Source organism: Salminus brasiliensis, chromosome 24 (assembly GCF_030463535.1).
Source record: "Salminus brasiliensis chromosome 24, fSalBra1.hap2, whole genome shotgun sequence".
In the NCBI taxonomy this organism is placed as follows: Eukaryota; Metazoa; Chordata; class Actinopteri; order Characiformes; family Bryconidae; genus Salminus; species Salminus brasiliensis.
The window spans coordinates 19902992-19928158 of NC_132901.1; the positions used below are offsets into that span (position 1 = coordinate 19902992).

Sequence of the window (25167 nt, forward strand, 5' to 3'; positions counted from 1 at the left end):
ATAGAGAGAGTATGTGTGTGTAGGGGAGTGTGAGAGAGACACAATGGCTGTTCTTTATTTAGCGCTAGCACACCACCAAACACTCTGGCCTGCACTAACACTAATTAGGAGCTCTGAGGAGCGAGAGCATTTCACTTTCTTTTTTGTTTACAAGGAAGGAAGAAACACACACACACACACACAAACACACACACACATCATGTGGTATAAATTGCCAGGATGTGGGCTGATTTATTTATGCTATATATATAGAGATGGAGGGAGCTGTTTATACCCCTTGACCCCACACCTGGCATTAGGCCCATTATGTCCTATTCTATTGGCAGTACTTTTCTAAAGGGACTAGGCAAGCTGTGTATATAGGTGTATGTGCAGGTGTGCATTTACACAGCTGTTTAGCAATGGGTGCAAATCATTAGGACATTGTGTGTGTATGTTTGTTTGTGTGTGTGTGTGTGTGTGTGTGTGTGTGTGTGTGTGTGTGTGTGTGTTATCTGGTTCCTATGGCAGCTGTCAAGGGTTGGGATATACAAATTAGACATCAAGTAATCAATCAATTCTTGAAGGTGATGCATTGGAAAAATTGTCAAGCATAAGAATCTGAGCCACTTTGACAGATGTTGCCAGATGTCACTCCACTGCTGCGTTCTCTTCACTGGCTTCCTGTAGCTGCCCGCATCAGATTCAAAACCCTGACGCTGGCCTACAAAGTCAAGAACGGACCAGCCCCTCTATACTTGATGGCAATGGTCAAAAGCTGATCCGCAGCCTTTCAAGTACGGCTCGGCTCGACCCGCCATCCCTCAAAATCCACGGAAGACAAGCGCCCAGGCTTTTTTCTGTCCTGGCACCGAAGTGGTAGAACGAGCTTCCCCTGGGTGTCCGAACGGCAGAGTCCAGCGCTCGCTGTCTTCAAACACTGAAGACCCACCTCTTCAGAGAATACTTGGGCAAATAGTAGAGTGGTCTCCTTATTGACTTGTGTTTAGTGTCTAAACTTAGAGGTATCTTTTAATTTTCTGTCTATTCTTAAATTTAAATGTAAATGTAAATGTCTTCTGACCCCACCCCAACCTTAAAGTTAGCAACCTAAAGACCAGCTTTGGCCTCCAACAACAGGCTGGAAGTTCTGGGGACAGGCATTTTCCTTGTGAAGAGCAGCCATCTATGTCCTTTCAACCACATAATGTTTATGTGCTCATCATCTTGGGATGATAAGGCTGGGATTTGGTCCCCACAATGTGCTAAATGCCCACACATACACACACACACACACACACACACACACACACACACACACACACACACACACACACACACACACTGTACACATTTGGATGCCTTTATTGTAGGGCTCTTGCTTTGTAATGGCTGAATGCCCAGTCTTCATTATAAGTGAGGGATTTACAATCTACAAACAGATGACAATTAATTGTAAGAGTGACCCTCAAATTGGAGGCCATAGAATGAAGACACACTATCACACACACATATGCACCCATTACACACACACATACACACACACACACACACACACATTCATGCTCTCTGAGAAAGCCCAGAAAAGAAAAGTTCATATCCATTCCTGGTCTCTAGCGTCCACGATTCATCCTCTAAAATCAATGACTGTTTGAACCAAACAGAATATTGGAACAAACACACCCTCTGTCTCATACACACACACTCACCAGCCTTGAATATCAACGCTGAATCAATACACTTTTCATTATCAGGCAGATCCACATTCATGTCCGCTTCTTATCATTTTTCGGCATCTACAAATCAAAACAGGCCCTGTTCTCCTCGATCACATTATGAACTCCACCTGAAAGATGGAGGTTCCATTTCACAAGGAGTTATGCTTTACTTTGATTTATAGTATTGGTCTTCTTTCAGAGCTTTCTGGATGAGATTGATCAGGCTTATCGACTAGACCATTGATGACGGGACAAAAAGATGAATATTTAAGTCATTTCTCAGCAAAATAAAGGTGGGGTAATGGAGCCAGCACCATTGTTTTTTTCTGCTTTTCAGAAGAAAACTCTGAAGACTAATGAGGGGGGAAAGCAGCAGGGTTCTTTATTGGGCATTATACTTTGTAATGTGCCTCCTCATATGAGGTTATCCTTTATCCTCCCCTCTGAGAAGACTTCCTCTCTTCGCCAAGGTAAAAATCTATCGAGCTGGGCCCTCCAGGGCCAAGGCATTGCTCCATTGCTCAGTTTAGTGGTTTCTCTGCCAACTCATCAAGCTGAATCAGGGAAAAGTATAGAACTGAGCACTGAGCTGTAGGGTGAAATATTTTGGTGTTCTTCACGAACTGCCTGCACACAGAAAGTAAATACTGCCTCACTGTGGGTTTATGCAGCTGCTTGCGTTTGAGCAATGGTGACCAGAAGTGCTTAAAGCCATCTTCAATCCATCCATGGCGGAAAACACACAAACATACCCTCGTAATTAAGGGCAGCGAGCATACACAGCCAGAGTGTGCCCAAAGAGTAAATGGAGGTTAGGTGCCTTGCCCAAGGGCACCTCAGACACTCCAGTCCGGAGGATCAAACAGTTGAAATGGAAATCAAATAAAAGTAGTATCAGATCCAAAAGTTCCACAAGTATTGGGTTTCCTATAGAACTGCAGTGGTCTATTACAGTACATCCAGCATCTTTGAGGATTTTCTAAACTAAAATGCCAAAGCTTCTCATAAGTAAAAGGATTATCTAATATATGCCTGGTAGCTCCAGTGTGACACTAAAGAGGATAGGTTCAGCTACCAAACATGTGATTGTCAAGGAAAGTTTAAAGAGCAAGCAAGCAAGACTGCGATAGAGATGTGAACTCAAGGTGAAGTAAACGTTAGCTAGCCAGTGTAATCTGCAACAAATGAGAATAAACTTAGAAGTAAAGTCTAAGGATTTGTGTAGTTTGGGAGAGGAGTAGCAGGGAATAGGGAAAGAAGAGAGGGATTGAGAGAAAAGGCAGAGAGTGATAAAGAGAGAGAGAGAGTAGAGAAGGGGAAAAAGACATATGGGAGAGGTAGATGGAGAGAGAAAAGATACATGAACTCAAGGTAAAGTAAATATTATCTAGCCAGTGTAATCTGGGACAAATAAGAATAAATTTAGAGTCTAAAAATTTTAAGTCTAAAGATTAGTGTAGTTTGGGAAAGGAGTAGAAGGACGTAGAGAAAGGGGAGAGGGAGGTAGAGTAGAGAAGGGAAAAGAGAGAGGAGAAAGGGGGTAAGGTAGATGGACAGAGAAAAGATGTATGAACTCAAGGTGAAGTAAACCTTAGCTAGCCAGTGTAATCTCAGTGGTAATCTAATACCACTGAGAATACATTTTGAAGTAAAGTAGGAAAGAGATAATGCAGAAAATGGACATGAACTCAAGGTGAAGTAAATGTTAGCTAGTCAGTGTAATTAAAGACAAATTAGAATAAACTCTCAGTAAAGTCTAAGAATTTGTGTAGTTTTTGAGAGGAGAAGAAGAAAAGTGGTTAAAAAACAGGCGAAAATGTGCTTTGTGCTTCATCGTTAAGGTATTTTTATCAAAGATTGTCCCCGACATGTAAATAAGACCCCAGGGAACTGTGCTAACCCGTGGACAAGGGGAATAATCTACTTTTAAATAAGGAATTGAACGCATTGAAGCATTGAATGTATTGGAAGTTGCAGTATTGCTGAAGCCAATGGTGATGATAAAAAGCTAGCTTTTGATGCAGCTCTCTCTAATCAAATGTTTCTCAGCTTCATACAGCCTTGACCACGAGACACTCTTCTGTGTATTACCACAAGGATAATGATTCAAACAGCAAAGAGTTGTAATTAGCCATTTCTAATAAGACCTACACTTTTGGGGGTAAAGCTGCTTTTCCTCATCCAGTTCAGACAATGTTCGGCAATGTTCATGTCCCAGTGAAGAGCTAGTTACATACACAACACAACATACGCTTCAACACGGTTGGGTGAGGCCTCCCTCAGCTGAGTATTATCTGTCCTGTGCTCATTTAAATCAGCTAATCTGGTGTTTGTGTTGGCTGAGACTGCGCTGCATTAACCCCGCCATATTTAGAGGTCAAATGCATTTATTTGAAAACATTTAGCACATGCTCAGCGCGATAAATCTTCACACGTTTTCTTTTTTTCTCCAGTAATAAAGAAATGAATGACCTCTGTAATGGAATACGTCTCTTCCTCAAGGTTGGAGGCAACACTGAAATGATTTATTTACTTCCTTTTTTAACATCTAAGCATCAAAACAGTTCTATGAGCTTTCTTGACATTAGCATTTAGTGTTAGCACGTATGAACACAGCAGGTGTGTTAATGAGTGCGTGCTCAGAATAGCAGACCGTGTTTATATTTGGAGTATGCATGTGTGGGTGTGTGCGTGTGTGTGTGTGTGTGTGTGTGTGTGTGTGTGTGTGTATCAAGCGAGAAAAGACTCTGATTTGCATCGGTTCATCTCAGTGCTCCAACAGCCCTGGGTCCTTTTTTAATTTTAGTCACGCATCCTATTTATGTAGAAAAGAAAATTAGATTGGAAGGATAGTGCAGAGAGAGAGAGAGAGATAGAGGGAGAGCAAGCGAGGGAGAGAGAGAGAGGGAAAGATAGATGGAGGAATGCTTCTCGACACGTCCGCTTCACCACCCTGGTGGCCATTTTGTTTTGAATCGCCCCTCTCCCAGCTTTCTGAGAGTAAATCAAACACATCCGCCAGGAAAGAACTAAACGTCCCCTCGACTTCTACTTGTCTGCTTTCCACACTCACTCCTCTTCCTCCTCCTCCTCCTCCTCCTCCTCCTATCCCCCTCAGTCTACTTTCCCTGTTTTATTACCCCCTTCCTTTCCCTTCTCTTCCATCCCTTCTTCATGATAATTAGTCAGCAGTAAAATTACACAAAGCGACACAAGTAAAAAAAAAAACAATATAGGCCCTCTGGGATAGAGAAAGGAAGGAAAGAGAGTGAAAGGGAGGGAGGGGTGAGGGAGAGAGGGAAAAAGAGAAAGGGTGGAGAAGGGGAAAGAGAGTAACGAAAGGTAGATGCAAGAGAAGGGGGGAGGAGGAACAGGGAAAGGCTAGAGAAGGGGGGAGAGAGAGTTGAAGGGTTGAGAAGGGGAAAGCAAGAGACAGCGAGCGAGTAGAGAAGGGGAGAGCAATAGCACGAGAGAGAGAAGACGAAAGAGAGTAGAGAATGGGGAGACTGAGAGAATAGAGAAGTGGAAGAGAGTAGAAGGAGAGAGAAACGTGGTTCATGGGGGAAGAGAGAGAAGGAGAAATGGGGTTGAACAGGAGGAGAGAGAGAGAATATGGGAGAGAAAGAGAACGGGAGGGGAAAAAGATGGAGAGAGCGAGAGAGTAGAGAAGGGGGAGAGCAAGAGTGAGACTAGAGAAAGTGCGAGAGGTAGTGGGAGATGGGTTGAAGGGGGGAGAGAGTGAAGGGGAAAGAATGGGAAAAGGGGGAGAGAGCAATAACACAAGGGAGAGATCAAAAAAGAGTAGAGAATGATTGGAGAGTGAATTGAGAAGAGAGAGAGAGAAAGAGAGAGAGAGGGGGGGGGGCGAGTAAGAGAAAGGAGAAGACAGAGAAGAAAGGGAAAAGGACATGGAAGGCCTTCTTTCTCATGTTCTCTTTCTCTTTCCTTCTCCCCAAAGACACAGTGAGATAGCGAGAGAGGGGGCGTGAGAGGGATGAATGGAATGAGTGTGTGTGGACGTGAAATGGGTGTGAAATTGTTTGGTGATTGTGATTAGCACTGCTCTGTCAGAGGCTTTTCATGTTGTGTTTCCTGAGCAGGACAACCGCTGTCTTCTCCCAGCTACAACACACTGGATTTATCCTGCACCCTGTATCCTGTAACCTATCTGACCCTCTATCTACCCCTTCATGTCCCTCTATGCCTGCCTCTCTATCTGTCCCTCTATCTACCCCTTCGTCTCACTCTGTATCTGCACCTTTATCTGCCTCTCTATCTGTCCCTCTGTCTACCCCTTCATCGCCCTCTATGCCTGCCTCTCTATCTGACCCTCTATCTACCCCTTCATCTCACTCTGTATCTGCACCTTTATCTGCCTCTCTATCTGTCCATCTGTCTACCCCTTCATCGCCCTCTATGCCTGCCTCTCTGTCTGTCCCTCTATCTACCCCTTCATCTCCCTCTATGCCTGCCTCTCTATCTGACCCTCTATCTACCCCTTCATCTCACTCTGTATCTGCACCTTTATCTGCCTCTCTATCTGTCCCTCTATCTACCCCTTCATCTGATTCTGTATCTGCACCTTTATCTGCCTCTCTATCTGTCCCTCTATGTACCCCCTTCATCTCACTCTGTATATGCACCTCTATCTGCCCCTCTATCTACCTCTTCATCTGATTCTGTATCTGCACCTTTATCTGCCTCTATATCTGTCCCTCTATTTACCCCCTTTATGTCACTCTGTATATGCACCTCTATCTGTCCCTGTATCTACTTCTTTATCTCGGTCTGTGTCTGCTTCTCTATCTACCCCTTTATCTCACTTTGTATCTGCACCTCTGTTGGCCTCTCTAGCAGCTGCTCCTCTATCTACACCTTTATCCCTCTCTGTATCTGCCTCTCTATCTGTCCCTCTGTCTACCTCTTTATCTCCCTTTGTGCCTGTCTCTCTATCTGCCCCTCTATCTACCTCTTCTTCTGATTCTGTATCTGCACCTTTATCTGCCTCTCTATCTGTCCCTATATCTACCCCTACATATAACTCTGTATATGCCTCTCTATCTGTCCCCCTATCTACTTCTTTATCTCCCTCTGTGTCTGCCTCTCTATCTACCCCTTTATATCCATCTGTGCCTGTCTCTCTATCTACCCATTTATCTCCCTCTGTGTCTGCCTCTCTATCTACCCCTCTATCTACCCATTTATCTCCCTCTGTCTGCCTCTCTATCTACCCCTTTATATCCCTGTGCCTGTCTCTCTATCTACCCCTCTATCTACCCATTTATCTCCCTCTGTGTCTGCCTCTCTATCTGCCCCTCTATCTACCACTTTATCCCCTTTGTGCCTGCCTCTCTATATGTCCATTTATCTTTCCCTTTATCTCCCTCTTTGTCTGCCTCTCTATCTGCCCTTTTATCTACCTCTTCTTCTGATTCTGCATCTGCACTTTTATCTGCCTCTCTATTTGTCCCTCTAACTACTTCTTGATCTCCCTCTGTGTCTGCCTCTCTATCTACCCCTTTATATCCGTCTGTGCCTGTCTCTCTATCTGCCCCTCTATCTACCCCTTTATCTCCCTCTGTGTCTGCCTCTCTATCTGCCCATCTATCTACCTCTTCTTCTGATTCTGCATCTGCACTTTTATGTCTCTCTATCTGTCCCTATATCTACCCCTTTATCTCCCTCCGTGTCTGCCTCTCTTTCTGTCCCTCTATCTACCCCTTCATCTCACTCTGTATCTGCTCCTCTATCTGCCAGTCTGTCCTCTGCCTACCCATTTATCTCACTCTGTATCTGCCCCTAGCTGCCTCCCTCTTTCCTACCTCTTATTCATTTCTCCATTTATTTTCTATGTATCTGTCTTCCTTCTTTTCCTCCCCTCTATTTGCCTTTCTATCTGCCCCCTATCACCTCCTTTTATCCGTTTCTCAGACTACCCTATGTCCCTCTATCTATGCCTTTATCTTACTCTGTATCTGCCCCTCTATCTGCCTCTTTCCTAACCCTTATTTATTTATTTCTCCTCTAATCATTCTCTCTGTCTTCCCTTCCTTCCTACTCTGTCTTTTCTCTATCATCCTCTCTATGCCTCTCTATCTACACCTTTATCTACCCCTCTATCTGCCTCTGTGTTTGTCCCTCTTTCTTCCTCTTTTGTCACAGTTATCTTCTATCTGCCCTTTATCTGGATATATTTTTCCCCTCTATCTACCTCTTTATTTGACTCTGTATCTGCCCTCTATCAACCTCTCTGTCTGTTCTTTTATCTACCCATCTTGTCTTGTTTTCTGTCTTTCTTTCTGTACACCCCTTTATCTGCCTCTCTATCAATCCCTTATGTCTATTCATCTCTGTCTTCCTTTCTGTCCGCCCCTCTGTCTACCCCTTTACCAACCCCTTTATCTACCCTCCTGTCTTTCTGTCTTGCTTTCTATATACCCCTTTATCTGCCTCTTTATCTTCCCCTTATCTTCTCTCTACCTCTCTATGTCAGTGTCTTATTTTCTATCTACCTCTCTTTCCTACCCCTTTATCCACCTCCTTCTACCCATCTATTCAATCCCTCTTTTCTTATGCCATCCCTTGTTTGCCCCTCTCTGTCTTCCTTTTTATCTACAAATCTGCTTCTCTTTCCACGCCTTTACTTACTCTTCTGCCAACCCCTCTATTTGTCTATCTGTCTTTCTCTTTATCTACTGCTCTATCTACCTCACAGTCCACCCTATGATTTACCCTCTATCTCTATCTACCTTCCTATCTGCCTCTTTATTTACACCTCTACCTACCCTGCTACATGTCCCTTTTCTGCTATTTTGACTGCTCCATCTGCCCCTCCATCTTCACTTTCCAATATTTAGCAGCTCATTTCTGTACCCGTTATTATCTTGCATTCTGGCACATTCCAATACACACACACACACACACACAAACGTTACGCCCACATGCACTTCATGGTCAGATTTAACTGCTGAGTTTCTTTCCAGAAAATTCGTCAGGAGAAAAAACAGCCTTGAGGAGTGAGAGCCCTGTGGTTTCTGTAATTGCCACAGTGACCATGGCTACCTCTGTAGAATAGCATGAAGAATATATGAGCCCTGTGTAGAAACATGTGGGAAATAGCTCAAGTACTGAGTGCATGTCTTTGTGTGTGTATCTCTGCTGCAGCTGTTCACAAGTGCTTGTGTATCTCTGTCCTTGAAGAGTTTAGATGAGTGTACTTTATTTTTATTTTTTTCTTGTTTCTTTCAGTTTGACCAGCCTCAGATTTCTGAAATCGCTCGTTGTCATGTTGGACCATTTCTTAATAGATTTATTTATAGTTTTGCTCCATTTCTACCCAAATTGGAAGGTCAATTACCCAATCCTAGTTCAGTCCCCCATCACTAGCAATGTCCCCAACACGTCTCCTCAGACACATGTGAAAACAGCCACTGCCTCTTTTCGAACAGCATCAGTAGATAGCCAGTGCTTAGGACTGATGTCAGGAGGATGTGCCATCAACCTACCACTGAGAGAACAAGGCCAATTATGCTCTCTCTGACTGTGTCTGCTGATAGCAAGCAATATGCTCTAGGATTTGAACCACCAACCTGAGAGAGCAAGAGCAATTGTGCTCTCTCTGACTCTGGCTGCTGAACCAGTACACCAGCAAGCAGCAGGACCCAGGATTCGAACCAGCGATTCGAACTCATAGTGGCAGCGCCTTATTCTACTGGACCACTCAGAGTCTTCCATTTTGAGCCATTTCTATTAGTCCATTCATCCCAAAAAATTCACAGATTGTAAAAAGAACCTGGTATTTGTAACTTCTTAACTAATTAAAAGGATTTACATGGTCTTGCTAGAACACTGATTCATGCATTAAATGAAAATCTGGGTAAATATGTCTGAAATTACATCTCGTCCCCCACTCAGTTCATCTCCCACAGTTTGATCTCATTAAACCTGAAAATGTCTCTAACCTTTCTGTCTGTGCCTCCATGACCTTTGATTTCATCACTCAGAAGCCTCTACCAGTGTTATCTTATGATAATCATATTAATCTCTCACCTTTCTCTCTCCATTTCCTTCCTCTCCCACATCCCCTTCCTTTTCTCCCTCTTTCTCTCTTCCCTTTTCTTCTCCAGCTGGGACTACGTACATCTTCGGCCGCGGAGGAGCCCTCATCACCTACACCTGGCCACCCAACGACCGGCCGAGCACGCGGGCAGACCGGCTGGCGGTGGGTTTCAGCACGCAGCTCAAAGAGGCCGTGCTGGTCCGGGTGGAGAGTGCCAAGGGACTTGGAGACTACCTGGAGCTGCACATAGTAAGACACTTGGGGAACAGAGGAGGGGATGGGGTGGTGTTGGGGTAGTCGTGTTAGTTTCTGTGCTAGAGGACAGTAGGAGAGTATGCGTTGGTGATGGAGAAGGGTATGAATATTTATTTTAGATGAGGTGAAGTTGTATGGAGCTCCACAAGGCCACATAGTAAGATGGGATCAGAGAAGTGGTTGAGTTGAGTTTTGAAAGGGACTGCAGATTAAGTTTGATGGCCGTGCTAAATGGAATGTGTATAGGTGATAGAGATCAAGGCGAGACTGGAGAGTTTCAAAGTGTTAATGGGGATTACAGTGGTTCACAGGGGAATAGGAGATAATTAACACAGTGAGAACCATTGATGACTTCTTCTAGAAGTATTGATACCCGTGGATTAGTGTGTGCTATATAACTTGTAAACAGGAGATATACCAAGCTTGCTGCATTAATGGAGGTCATAATGGTCCGTGAGGGAATACGAGAACTTGCATGATGGGAACTATTGACAATCTTCTTGCTGAACCTTTTAGACTTTCCGTCCTCCACATAGAAGGACCCTATTAGGCGAACTGGAGCTGTGGGTGGAACAGTGGGGTCAACCATGTTAGTTTCTGAAGGATTGTGAGTATGTTATGGTGATTGATTCGGACATGAACAAATGGAATGCATGACTACCTGGATCTCCACATAGTAAGAGATCAGAAGGTTAGTTGGATAGACAATTGTGGAACAAAATTGAATGATCAATTAGACAGTGACCAGACACAGAAAGGAACTATTGATCATCTTTGATGAGTCTGTGTTTTGCAATAATGCACTTTCCTCTTGGCTATTCATAAATTATCCATCTATTGATCATTAAGTTATTCTAATTATGCATCGCTTCTTTCTATTGATTGTTTTATCTATAAGTAATTGCATGACCATGTGGAGCTCCACTGACAGTATTTGGGGGGTTAGTGGTGTGGAAGGTAGAAGAATGAAAGCTGAACGATCAAGGAGATGGCAGTTGGGCTTGGAATGAACTATTGATTACTGCCAATGACTTTGTAAGACAGATCATACATGAATGATGGTGATTAATGAAAGACAGACCATCCTTCTGGGTTCATAGAGGATGGTCCACAAAGGGGTGTCAAACGGCCAGGAAAATTGCCAAGGAAAAACTATTGATCATGTCCTTGTGGTGAATCAGTGTGAAAAGCTTAAGGTTTTGTAACAGTCCTCCTTCTAGAGCTCGTTATAGTAAGATCCTCTGTAAATATGAATGAATGTCCAGAGCATGGTCATAGGGCAGAATCACCAGTGGCCTGTCAGTGCCTGGAATAGAGGGATTGTGAATTACTAATGAACATGGGCACCTTCCTGAAAAGAGCCATGGTTTGACCAGGTCTGGGGATGTGGTTCGACAGGTGCAGAGATGTCAAGAAGCTAATTGGTTTGGGTACTTTTATTGGACTTTTAACAAGTGACTCCAACAGCAGAATGGTGAATAGTTAATAATGGAGATGGAGCTCCAGGACAGGGCTTTCTAGTTTTGGAATTCACATGACAAAAAGTAGAGGGACAGGAAGAGGACATGACGATAATGGGTTGATGATATCTCAGTGAAGGGTGTTGAAGGAGGATTCCTCCACTGGAGAAAACTTTTCAGGACTCAGAAACCATATCTGTAACTGAGAACTCCAGAGATGTCATTTCAGGAACCTTATTTCTACCCAAGAGTAGATATGTTTCTGCAGACCAGGAACTACTAAAATGGATATGCAAGCTTCACAATGGTCATGGTTTCTGCAATGCCTCCAGGACTGGTTCAGGGACAATGCAGTTCACTTTAGCTCCTCAAAAGGTTCCAGAGCTGAACCGCAGTGGAATGCTTTCTACTAAGAGACCAACAGTGCATAATTGAGAATTGAGGAGTTTCAGTAGCACATTCCTCCTACGCAACTAGTCAAACACCATCTGCTTTACCATGCTATGGATCAACTTCAAACAAGCAGAGATTTCAGTCAGCTATTAAAACACATGGGTGTTTAAATATATTGATGGCATCTGTGTTGACCTTCTCGACTACTCGGGGTGGCAAGATTCAGACCCGGAATTTGTTTTAATGGAAGGCTTGCCTTCAGTGATTAACTTTGACTCGACCTTACAGTAGCTTGAAAATGTTGATAGAAGTCATGTGGAGTCAGGTCACATTCATGCACACACAAATGCATGTGCGCACACACACATACTCTCTTTTATAAAGCATCTGTTTTTCTCTTAGTACTATTGGCCTCTCTCAGTGGAGATGAGGAAGCATCGACCTCTGGGTCAAATGTGTTAGCATTGCTTGCGGCCACTTACAGTCCAAACAAATTGAGGTCAGAGTCAGCGACAGGGGGAAAAACCAGAGAGAATGAGTGAGAAGGGACATAGACAGACTGGAGGACAATTCACAAAGACCTATGGACTGTATTGTCAATGCCAGAATTACACAGTAAACCACAGGTTAGATGGCATTGCTTCGATGTGGTTGTAGGCAAAAATCTGGGTAGATCAGCACACTAGTGGCAGTATGTCACAGTATAGCATGGCCTCAAGTTAGAGTTGGCACTAACTGAAAACTATTGGTAATGGACAAAATCAGCATGATTTCATATGTTCGGTTTGACATCAGCAGCAGGGGCCAAAATACCCAATAAATATACATTTTGTCAGTTAAGAATCATCCTGTCAAACTTTCTCCCCATCCAAACAGCACCCCTGATTGGTAATGCCATGTAATGACAGTAGCTCAGTACAGTGCTGCTCAGTAAAATAAACTGTGTTAAAAGACAGTATAGCATGTAGAGCAGCCTAGTTTTAGTAATTTGGCTGTATTTATATTTAAAGCACAATTTATTAAGCCAATAGATTTAATGAACTTCCCCTGATGATAGAGTAGCAGCAAACTTGACACTCCTTCTAATGAATTACACAGATGTGCAAATGTACACACACAGATTGTTTAGTCCTTGTAGAGAAGTATTGGCACCTATGGGCAACATGCCTAATGCTAGGTGTTAGCTAGAGGGGTGTAAAGCACACCAGCATTGAGCTGTGGAGCTGTGGAACTGCTATCAGGAATGATGGTGCTCCATCCATTGGGGATGAGGTGCAGTGGTGATCATCCAACACTCTTGCCACTGAATGTGATCAAATCCCCACAGCAGTGCTCCAGAATCTAATAGAAAGCCTTATCTGGACTGTAGAGGCTGTTACTCCAACAAAAGCAAGGTAAATCTTTTTAATACTCTTGATTTTAGAAGAAACAATAAATGAGTAGGTGTTCCAATACTTTTGTCCATAGAATGTGTATGTATGATAATATCAGATGATGATAATAGACGAAACACATAACCCCATCTTATTCCCACCTACAGCCCTCTGATATCTTTTTTATTACCTGCCCCACCCCCTGTCAATCATTCAGATATTCATTGACTGAACTGCAGCTTAGAGGTCTCTGAGCCAGTCATTCAGCATTGATTCCTCCATCCATCCCAGGGCATCAGTCTCACTTCGTTACCCCAGCGATGACTTCATTAGCGTGGGTTATGATTCGGCCTGTGGCCCCCGTGTCTGGATGTCCCTGGAGCTCCGTGCATTATTGAAAAATCCTCTGTCTCTCCTCTCTGACAGCTCTTTTCATCTCAGGCCTGTCTGTCTCTTTCTCTCTCTGTCTCTCTCACTGTCTCTGTCTTTGCTCTCTACTTCCTTTCTCTCTTACTGGCCCTCCCCTTTTCCCCCACATCTCCCACAGTCTTGGTGCAATTAGCAGTGGTGTTTCTACACCGTCTCAGTGATGTTCTCTCTCACTTAATAGACTGACTTGCAGAACATTAAGTGTCTGGCCATCTAGCCAGCTGTTTTATTCACAGTCGTTGCAAATTAAGCCTTTAAGGACTGAATGATGCTGCAGCGAGTGTCATTTGCTACGGTTCCTTTTTATGTTTTCTGATGTTATGGATGTAAATTAAGCTCCTACACAGGTTATGGTGGAATTGTGTTGTGAGTCTCAATCACAGATTGTAACCTTTAGTTTTACCCTAATTTCTTCCTCAGTTTTAAACTGGCAATTACTCAACCCACTTAATACTCTCCCTTCTATCACATCTAATGCTCCAGCCACTGGGAGATGAGTACTGACACATGCCTCCACCAACACATGTGCAACAAGCCATCACCTCTTTTCGAACTTGATGCAATGGCACTAGGCACCCAATATACTCAAAGGAAAGCACCGGGTACCCAGCTCTGATGTATCAGCCAGCAAACGTCCAATTGACGACCAACAGGCATATTGTGCTCTCTCTGGCTCTGGCTGCTGATGACAGGCAGAATGACGAACAAGCATCCACTGGACCATTCAGACCCCTCTCTACCAAACACTTTATTAGCAGCTCCTGTTTTCCCAGCAGGCTCAGGACATCAATCTGACATTAAAAAGATGTTGGAGCTGGGTATAGCTAGCTTTGTTAGCCATTGTTCTTTATCAAACATTGCAAAAAGACTGAGTCTGAGTCATGCCTGTCAGTTCATTATTTGATATAGTTAACTTCCTTAACTAATAACAGTAGTAACACATAGGCTGTTTCAAGCAGTTAATGCCCAGAAGAGTCTCCAAACTTTTGACACTTGGATCTGTTTTCTATTTGTTCTCTGCTGTTCCCTGACGCTACTTTTCGAGCATCTCTCTTCTCTTCATATTCGCCCTGATGTCTGCTGGTAGGATTTCCGGAGTGCATTTGTATGGTGCCAGTTTAATTATGCATGTGGAAATGTGATCAGATGTGCTGTGGCAGGCAGGGCGAGACAGGGCCTTCAGATGAACACACTCACACAGATAAGGTGCTCAGATAAAGCAGGATGGCTCTGCAGATAAGACCGCCATGGGGAAACTCTTCCTTTCATCCTTCGCAGTGCTGTTGTTTGTGTGCTAGTGTGTGTTCTTGTGTGCCCATTGAAGCTGTGTGTGTATTTAGCATGCATGTGGCTGTGTGCCCACATGATTCCAGTGCCAATTTAAGAGATGTTCATATATATATATATATATATATATATATATATATATATATATATATATATATATATATATATATATACCCAACATACCCAATGATTGTCAAAATATGGGCCTTTTAATATGATTCCAAATATTTGAATGTGTGTGGTTGGTTGGTGGGGGGTGCTTTGATAAATACCCTATGATTAGAAATGCTGGTGAGCTTTTGGTGGCTGTCTGGTCTGCTGGAGGTCTCCTCAGTATGCACACAGAGGCATATTGATTAATACTTCTTCTAGAGTGTGGAATGGAGGGCCACAGTAATTAATTCCTCCCCCGTGTGTCAGAGGAGGCCCTGTCAAGCCTCAGGACACACACACACAAACACTCATCCACACACTCACACACCACCTGCTGCTCCTCAAACTATGCACCAGGCGGTCGGCTAGCTTTCAGGGACTACTCAGGGCGCTAAAAACAGCATGCTAGAATCCATTACAAGATGATTTCATTGAGTTGGCTCTAAGCGCCACCCAAATGCCATAGAACCCTTCTTCCATAGCCAATCACAAAGCTCCTCCTGCTGCTCAAGCTACCCAGAACCAATTAGATTCTGCTCAGTTCTGCTCCACTCTCGGAGTGAATTTATTCCAAATGCATTTGCACAACTCCTGAAGGGTGGTTTCAAGCATAATTCATAGCCCTCACAACTGCTAAAGTAGAGAAAGAAGAAGCACTAAATGTTGTAAAACAACTACTCCAACATTTATCACACTGGCTCGCTTCACTTTTTGCCCGGGCCTCAGAACGTTTTTTACAGTTAAAAGTGGTCAAAGAAAGAATCCCGCAGTGAGGATAACTGCACACAATCTTTTTCAGCTGATGATTTTCATCCTCGAGCCAAGTCTCTGTCCCAAGGATGGGTTTAAAGGAAAAGTTCTTGGAAAATAACTCTCTCACCCCAGAGAGAAAACCTTTTGAAAGAGGTGAGAGGCTATTCGTGCTTGAGGTCTACAGCAAGGACTAGATGAGACTGAAGCTTAAGGATGAGAAAAATCACCTGGTCCTTTAACAGCAGCTTTTTGAGCTTGGGTGAAGCTTTTTTGGTCTGAGTGCCTCTAAAACGTCACCACTGCAGCTCAAGAGGCCCAGCTGGATGGGCTTAAAGCCAGAGCCAGCCAGAGCCAGCTTTTCTTTCATTGTGTTGCCCTCAAAGAATAGTGAATATGTAAATGCAACATGTACAACAAAATTTACAGCAATATGTACAGCAACAGTACAGCTATAGTAAACCAATAGGTATAGCTTTATGTAGGGTGGTGAAGCCACTAGTACAGCAATCCATCTGCGATAGTACAGTGTACAGTGCAATCCGATACATCAACAGTAAAGAAAAATATGTATAGGCAAGTACAGCAATTTATGCAGTCCAGTACTTGTAATATGTTTAGTACAGCAATAGGACAGCCATGTGTACAGTCAAGTGTAGCAAAAGTACAACAATATACTTTACACTACTGCTACAGAACAATATGTAGCCAGTTACAGCAAAAGTACAGCAATATGTAGAGCCAAATAGAACAATGTGTACAAATCAGTACACCAATAGTATCACAAAATGTATGTGAATGTGTAGAGCCAAGTGCAGCCAAAGTACAGTAACATGTATGTACAATATGTGCAGTCTAATATAGCAATATATATATAGCAAATATAGCAAAAATTAGGGGCAGTGGTGGTTCAGCGGTTAGAGCGCCGGGATATCGATAACAGGGTTGTGGGTTCGATTCCCGGGCTCGGCAAGCTGCCACTGTTGGGCCCTTGAGCAAGGCCCTTTACCCTCTCTGCTCCTGGGCGCTGGAGTTGGCTGCCCACCGCTCTGGGTGTGTGTGTGTGTACTCACTGCCCCTAACACGTGTGTGTGTGTGTGTGTGAGTGTGTGTTCACTACAGATGGGTTAAATGCAGAGGACACATTTCGCTGTACACTGTACAGTGACAAATACGTGCACCTTTACTTTACAATTCAGTTTAGTTTAGTACAGAAGTAGTTCAGCCCTGTTCAGAAATACTATAGCAAAATATACAGTCCAATACCCCAATAGAAATACAGCAATATGTACGGTCAAGTGTAGCCATAGTACAACAACATAACATCAGTATGTACAGTCATAGCACAGTGGAACGTACCACCCACTCAAAATACAACATGAACAATCAGCAACTGTACAGCAATGCAGTGTGTCCAGTAACAGTATATTCTATATACTATAGTGTATTTAATCTAGTACAGCAATAGTTTGTGGTTTGTACAAACAATAGTACAAGAATAGTACAACAGTAGTATGGCAATAATGTACAGGCCATTACATCAACAGCACAGTGAAAAGTCTGTGGAGCCTGGTTAAGCAATAGGACAGTAATAAGTGCAGCAATAGTGCTGCCCATTAGAACAATGTGTGCAGCTCAGTTCACGTTTTAGTGTGAAATCTTTCCTCCATTGAAACAGAATGTGTGAAAAGGCCAGTGCCTGGCAGAAGTGACCCAGTTGTTTTTTTGTTTTTTTTCCCCAGATTGATGACTTTAGCCTCTAGTTCCTGGCCCACTCAGACCATTCCTACGGTCATAAGATAAACAAGCGTGTCTGTGTTTACACACATCTATCTAGACATGCCTCCAAAACATCTTTGGCCTTGTGAACTCCTGCTTTCTCACCCACACTGGCATCATTCAGCCATTCTGTCGCATCTCCATTCTCCATTCTAGGCCGGACCACTATTAAGCGCAGATACAGCTTTGTGAACTGAGAGTTTCCTGAATGCAAAGTGCCTATCTTACTCTTGCTGAGTGCTGTTGCTGCTGCGTTTCCTGCTGAGACGGTGTTCTGTTCTGACAATGATTACTAGCATCATCTTTATTCACATCCATTTATTCACATGGCTGATTGGCTGGAGGACGTTCCCATTGGTAAGTGTGCCTTATGTCCCTTCACCCTGCTGTGAGAGTGTGCCCTGAGGAAAGCTGGTTCGGCTGAGTTGTTGTGGTGTCAAATTGATTGACAGCACATAACAGGCTTGTTGGCAGATGTTACGCTCAGCTGTAGAGTCCTTTACTGATGGCACTGGATGATACCACTAGAGAGAAGGACTTACAGTGAAAGTGACAAGGGATATTGTCATGTATGGAATGGAACAGTTATACTGTGTAAAGCCAATAAAGGATTAAAGAGGTATTGCTGTGCACAGAGATTTCTGTACACGAATCATGGGCATGAATGCCATGGCAATCTTCCAGTGATTTCTTGAACTGTTCTTTTCTAAGGTAGAATGAAAAAATATAGGACAAAAACTAGAATTTGGTAAACAACTTTTTAACATTTTCAACACAGGGTCAAAAATATACATACAGGGCCAACATTAGACATACACCCACTTAGATTATTCATTCATTGGTGCTGAAAGTTAAAACCAACTTGGTAAAGCCAATGCCTCTTAACTTAAGTGTAAGTGATCATGATTGGCTACAGCTGATAGCTTAAAAAAGGATTTGATTAACAGCACTCATTAGACTTACCAACACACAGTATAATAGGAAAGTCCAAGGAGCTCAGAACAGAACTTAGAAGAATAAGAGTAGATTTATAAGTCCAAGGAATGTCTCATGGAGACATGTCTAAGCAACTGCAGATTGCACGATCACCAGTTTAAACATGAATTGTTGAAAACATAAGTATCAGTTATGGGGAGGTGTAGCCACTGTGCCAACGTCTGGAAGAAGACCCAAACTGTTACCCTCACCTGAGAGGAAATTGGTTTACATGGTCAGGAACAACCCAAGAACCACTAAAGCACAGGCCTGCCATGAACTGGAAGGTGTTGTAACACCAGCATCACTGTTTAGTGACAAGCCTGTTTTACATGACAATGAACAGAGAGAAAAATGCCTTCAACCCTTTAAGCATCAAATTAGCTGACCACATGTACAAAATGCTTTCTGTAGGAAGGATTAAGGTCACATGAGACAAATATGTTTGGAGGAATGAAGGTGAAGCCCTAAGAGCTCAAGAACACCATATTAACTGTTGTGGTGGCTTGGTGGTAGCAAAATGTTCTGGGACTGTTTTGGGACTGGTACATTGCACTAAATTCTTGTTGTTTTCCTATCTTTACAGATGTATGCGGATTTAGGCATGCAGTTAGCACAATGCTGATTGTTCTTCATAAGCTGACATTACTTGTTAGCTACATTAGCCTAATAGAGGCACACTTAACATGCCAAACGTGTCCTGGCTACTCCACTACTGTGTAAATTTGACATTTAAATGAGGCCCCTGAATATAAATGCCCCTGATTTCACTTTTCGACTTATTTCTACTTACTTTTTTCCCTTACATTTTCTTTCGGTGCCTTGTCCATTCCTTTCTTTCTTTCGTTCTCTCTCCCTCTACCCAGCAAGATTAAGATTAGACTTGGGTGAACAGACGCATTTTTCCCCAGCGCTCCACTGGGATTGGTTTTCATTGTAAGAGGTATCATAGACTGAAAGCCTCTCACACCCCAAGAGAGTGTCCCTGCCAGGCCACCGTACTCGCTAAATCTGTCACAGGTTATCGCCACCCATGATAAGACATAAATATTTTTCATAGTGAAGGCGTCTGCCATATCTGAGCCCCTGTACGCCCGTTTTACAGATTGCTGTGAAGGAGGCAGTTGTTCATGTATGGAGGGTGCACAAGGAAGGAGATAAGTGTGTGACAAGCCTGAGCCGTTACTGATAGCCCTCACACAAAGGGCTATCAGCGAGGTTACATAGCTCAGTGTAAAGTGAGCCCGCACAGACACTGACAAATGTACAGTACGTGCAGGTTGTTCTGAGACAGTGGCAGGTTATGTAGTCATACATGTGTGTTTATATCATCACTGTCATTAAACATCTGCACTTTTTGACATGATGTGGTTTGGAATATTTTTCAGAAGGGTTGTTCTTCTCCTGAAAAGTTGCAGTTTTGGAGATACAAGGTTTTTTGTATGACACTGACATATATGCACACACACATATGTCTTTAAATTACACCCATTTCTGACACACTGTCTAAACGCACACACACACAGCTTGTCTAGACCCAGTAGAGAAGTATTGCCAATAAAATAGGACTCTCTGGTGCAAATAAACATGAACCTGTGGTCACCATGTCTATTGCCAAGCATGGGCTAGAGGGGTATAAAGCCCCCAGCAGTGAGCTGTGGAGCAGTGAAACTGTGTTCTCTGGAATAATGGATGGTGCTCCAGTCATCCGTTTGGGATGAGTTGGGGAGTTAGGGATGAGTTGGGGAGTTAGGGATGAGTTAGGGTTGGTGGTCATCCAACATCCTGATCTTGCTAATACTCTTGTATCAGATCCTCACAGTAATGCCCCTAAATCTAATAGAAAGCCTTCTTTGGACAGTAGACAGATACTCCAAAAAAAAAAGCAGAATAAACTCTTTTTAATACCATTGATTTCAGAGGAAACAATGAAAAACTGTCCCAAAACTTTTGTCCAACTATACATGATATATAAATTGTAATAATTAGTTCTATTAATGAAATAGGTTTATGAAAGGGATATAGAATGGAATTGAATATTTTGGTTCCCATGTAGGTAATTATATGCAATAGTATATACCATATAAAATTAGGCACATGCATTTTTCTTTAATACTTTTTAAACTGTTGTAATACAAGAAGTAATACAACCAAAGTTCTCTTAACTGTTATAATATCCAGTGCCACCATTGGTCTTGTAACAAACCAACCCCTCAGTATGACATAGAACCTTATTGAGCTAGGTAAGCAGTAAAGTTCACCATGGTAAAAAAAACATTTAAGCTGAATACTTCACAAAGTGATGAAATGTCTTCAGTTATTTAACTTGGACATCTTTACTTACTGCCAAATAGTGAGTCTCTGGTTAAGCTGTAGTAATCACATTTCTTTTTCCCTCTAGTTGTGGAGTCTACACTGACTATTTGGTGATTGTCCCCTTAAACCTGTAACCATTGCCCCCCCCTTAAATGAAGTTCTGGTAACGCCACTGATGCACAGAAGCGTTGAGAAGTGTGATAATGCACGACAAGAGAAAGAGCAAGAAGAAGGTAGCAGCACACTAACAGTCCTGAGTGAATAAGGAACAGAAACGAAGCTGAAGGAAAGGTGGAGGAGTAAGGAGAAGAACCTGAGAAAGAGAAAGAAAGAAAGCAAAGACTGGAAGCTGCACAAAGACAGTTGGGATCAACAGAAAATGGAATGCTGTTAAGGAGGAGGAGAGGAAGAGACAAAGAAGAGAGGTCAGGAGGTTAATCGCTGCTGCAGCGACCAGAGAAGAGACCTCTGAGCATCAAAGATCAGTTTATGCGGTTCATGGGCACACACACTTTATATACGCACACTCCCATACTCCTTTCTCTTTCTGTCTCTCTTACACATACAGTCTACTCTGAAATATTGGAATGGCGAGGCCAGTTCTGTTGTTTGTTGTTTAGGGTTTGAGGTCAAAAGATGACCCAGACCTGAATTCCAGCTTTTATTCCCTGATATTTACATGCATATGTATTAAACTACTATTAATATAGCACCTTTTGCTGCTGCGTTCCTGTATATGCCGCCCGCATCAGATTCAAAACCCTGACATTGGCCTACAAAGCCAAGAAAGGACCAGCCCCTTCATACTCTATGGCAATAGTCAAAAACCGATCAGGACCAAGAGCCATTTGAGCTTCAAATACAGCTCAGCTTGACCCACCATCCCTTAAGATCTATGGAAGAAAATCATCCAGCACTTTTGTAAATCGCTCTGGATAAGAGCATCTGCTAAATGCCATAAATGTAAATGTAAATGTCGAGTATCAACTAGCTTAGGGTATTTTCTGAGTGAACCGTGAAGCACTTGTGTAAGTTGCTGTGGATAAGGGCATCTGCTACATGCCTTATATGGAAATTAATCAGAAGGCCTGATTGAATTTTGCAAAGACTATGCAAATGAGCCACAAACATTCTGGACTAAAGTTTATTTATTTTTTTTTTTTTTTTGACTGACAAGACAAAGATTAACCTCTACCAAAGTACTGGAAAGCTAAAGAGTGAAGAAAGAAAAGATCTGCTCAGGATGAAAAGCATGGTGTGGGTAGTGCCATGGCTTGGGCTTGCATGGCAGCTTCTGGAGTGGGTGCACTACCCTTTATTTGTAACTGATGGTAGTTGCAGAATTAACATGTTAGTCAATACGTTTTCAAGAAATACGGTAGACAGAATAAACTTCATCATGCAGCAAGACAAAGACCCAGACCACACTGGGAAAAGTGTTTTGTTAATAAACTGATGAATAACTGATGTCTTACACCTCCTGATAAGAAGACTGAAAGGTTTTTGGGTCTTTGTCTTGCTGCATGATGAAGTTTATTCAGTCTACCATATATAGTATATATATATATACAAACAGCATAAAGAAAGCCTGAAAAGCACCAAAATCATGTTGGTGATTCACTGGTTTGATGCAGTTATTTTAAATAAGGAATGTGCTGTCAAATATTCAGTGTTATGTACTGTAAACCTTTAAAAAAAAGTTCAAATATTTTCCCTAAATAAAATCTATAATAAAATGTAGTTGCAAAAGCACACTCACAATATTTCTCTGTTTCACCCACACATACATTGCCTTCTGCAAAAGTACATAAACAAGCCCTGATACCTCTGCATTGCCTAGAACCCATCTGCGTAAGCCCTGTGGTTTCCCCTGTTCATTCCTAAATGGATTGCTTCCAGTCTCTTCCAATGTTATTACCTCAGGAGCCACCAGCTAAATGCATCCCTCAGCAGCGCCCCGAGGAAGCTCCTCCATCTGCTCTGCAGGACCATGAGCAGCAGCTCTGAGCCTGAGGAGCAGGGCGAGGAAAAGAAGAAGAAAATCCCTCCTGCACTTATCCTTCATCTTCTGTTTTCATGTCTGCTCAACGCTTCTGGTTAATACAGAGATATCCCTCCATCTCTTCGCTCCTTCTCGCCTCACCCTGGAGAACACATGCACACATATAAACTCGCAGACGTCTTCAGAAGAACAAAGCAGCCCAAATTGGAATATCTCTTTGTGCGCTTTCAGCCAAGGACGGCAGAGTTTCTCTCTGCCTTCGTACAGGAACAGGAACACTGTGGAAAAAAGGCTTCTGTGCTTTTTCCCTGCTCATTTCAAATGCACAATAAACCATTGAGGAGTTGTGCCATAAAGAACAAGAGCCATAAAGTGAACCAGCCAGGGAAAGGGATTCTCGGAACCAAATCAATAAGCTGTACTTAATCTTTAATGTCTGTAAAGGGGGAATCCACCAGCGGGCACCTACACCAGTATTGAACGAAATGCAGAGTGTACAACAGCTACTGTACATCATCGCACTAATAGACATTACATGTGTGTTATAGTACTCAAGAGTTTTGGTGCTGCTTCTAAAGGAATTTTTATGCTGCTATCCATATCCATGAGTGTTGCTAAGCTCGTTATCCATTCAGCCAAGGCTTGCCTACTGTATATGTAGAACTGTTTACATGCTTGTCCTCATTTTGGTTTGAGTCAGGGACATGGATACACTCTGTGGACTCAAATAATTAGCAACAAGTCTAGGTTTTGAAACTTTTTCCTGTGTGGTCTGGGTTCATATCAGCTTGGAGACGACTGAAGTCAGAACAGACTTTAGGTGAGAGGGATCTGCCCGGAGCATTTGCAGGTGGATGCACTATGGCCTTTGACAATGCCAATGCAACTCCAACTCTATAGAATAGGACAACCGCACATGAACCTAAGACCATCATGACCTATTCCAAGAGACAGCTATAACCCCCCCCCCTCCCAGCTATGGGGTATGGACCAGTGGAACTGCATTCTCTGGATTGATGGATCTCCATCCACTACCTTTGGGATGAAATGAGTGCTATTTGTAATCCAAAACTAATCATCCAACATCAGTACCTGACCTCACTGATGCTAAATGCAATCAAATCCTCCAACATCTATATAGAGCTTCCCCAGAAGAGTAGAGGTTGTTACTGTAGCAACAGGGGCATGTTTCTTAGCAATATCCTTGATTTTAGAAGAAAAATTGGAAGAGCAGTTTTTGGGCACCTTTTGGACATATACACTTTTAAAAATAAAGGTGCTACAAAGGTATAAAAGGGTCTTTGAGCTATGCCATTGGAGAACACGTTTTGTTCCATAATTAACCATGTTTATAGAAGGGATGTGTGGAGAAGCTTTAAATGGTTGAAGAAGATCTCTTCACCTAAAATCACCCTTTGTACCACCATATTTTTAAGAACATGGAATAAGAAAGGTCTGCCAACAGTCTTGGTTAAAAATGGAACAGGAGTTAGCTTCAAAACAGCTAACTTATTTATTTCAGGCTTTACACTCATACACACTTCATCTCTACCTAGTCCAAGTGGACCCCACACCTCTTGCTAACACAGCCAGAGATGGGAAGTTTGATTACATTAGCCGAAAGCTAGCAGTTGACTTGGAGGAGAATTAGAAAAAGTAGGTGCCACGGACAAGTCCAGTGCCATCCAGTGCCAGCACACAAATCCACAGCTCCAGCTAGTACAGATCTGCTATGAGATGCTTCTAGACACCTAACAAGCAGTACGGCTGTTCGACGTTCACATCCAGACGGCTCAGAGAGCTGGATCTGAGGAGGAAGGAAGGAGCAGTGTTTGCTGGAACCTTTCCCAGAGCAATTAGTGAAGCCCTCACGTCTGTTTGATTAATACAGGGATGGAATTAGCTTCCCCCAGCCGTGTTCACTACACTAAGCTGGGCCAACGTGATGAGGAGGCTGTGTTACTTTGTTTGAGCCTCAGGATAAAGTGCAGAAACCTGAGCTCATTCACCAGGGAGAGTAAATTGGTTTGAAACGTTGAGTCAACGCCGAATGCACTCACCTACAATTAGCGTGGCGAACTGGCTCTTAAAACTTTCATTTCTGTCTTGTAAGGTAGCATCTATCATGCCCTAGGTATATACCAAGAATTTGCAATGCATCCTTCATAAGTTTAGTGCTCCCTAGCCTCTTCTTAATTTGATCAAATCATATATTCATTTGTGAATCGACTTTTGCTGG

At 42.9% G+C, this 25167-nt stretch overlaps 1 protein-coding gene across 17 annotated transcripts in view; it reads left to right on the forward strand.

Annotated features, from left to right (window-relative positions):
* The window catches only part of LOC140546486 (neurexin-2-like), an 819352-nt gene that overhangs the window by 706843 nt on the left and 87342 nt on the right, over positions 1 to 25167 (forward strand). For all 17 annotated transcript variants that reach the window (XM_072669790.1, XM_072669800.1, XM_072669797.1 and 14 more), the window contains one exon: positions 9824 to 10005. In XM_072669790.1, coding sequence (XP_072525891.1) covers positions 9824 to 10005 — 182 coding nt within the window. The remainder of the gene's footprint in view (positions 1 to 9823; positions 10006 to 25167) is intronic.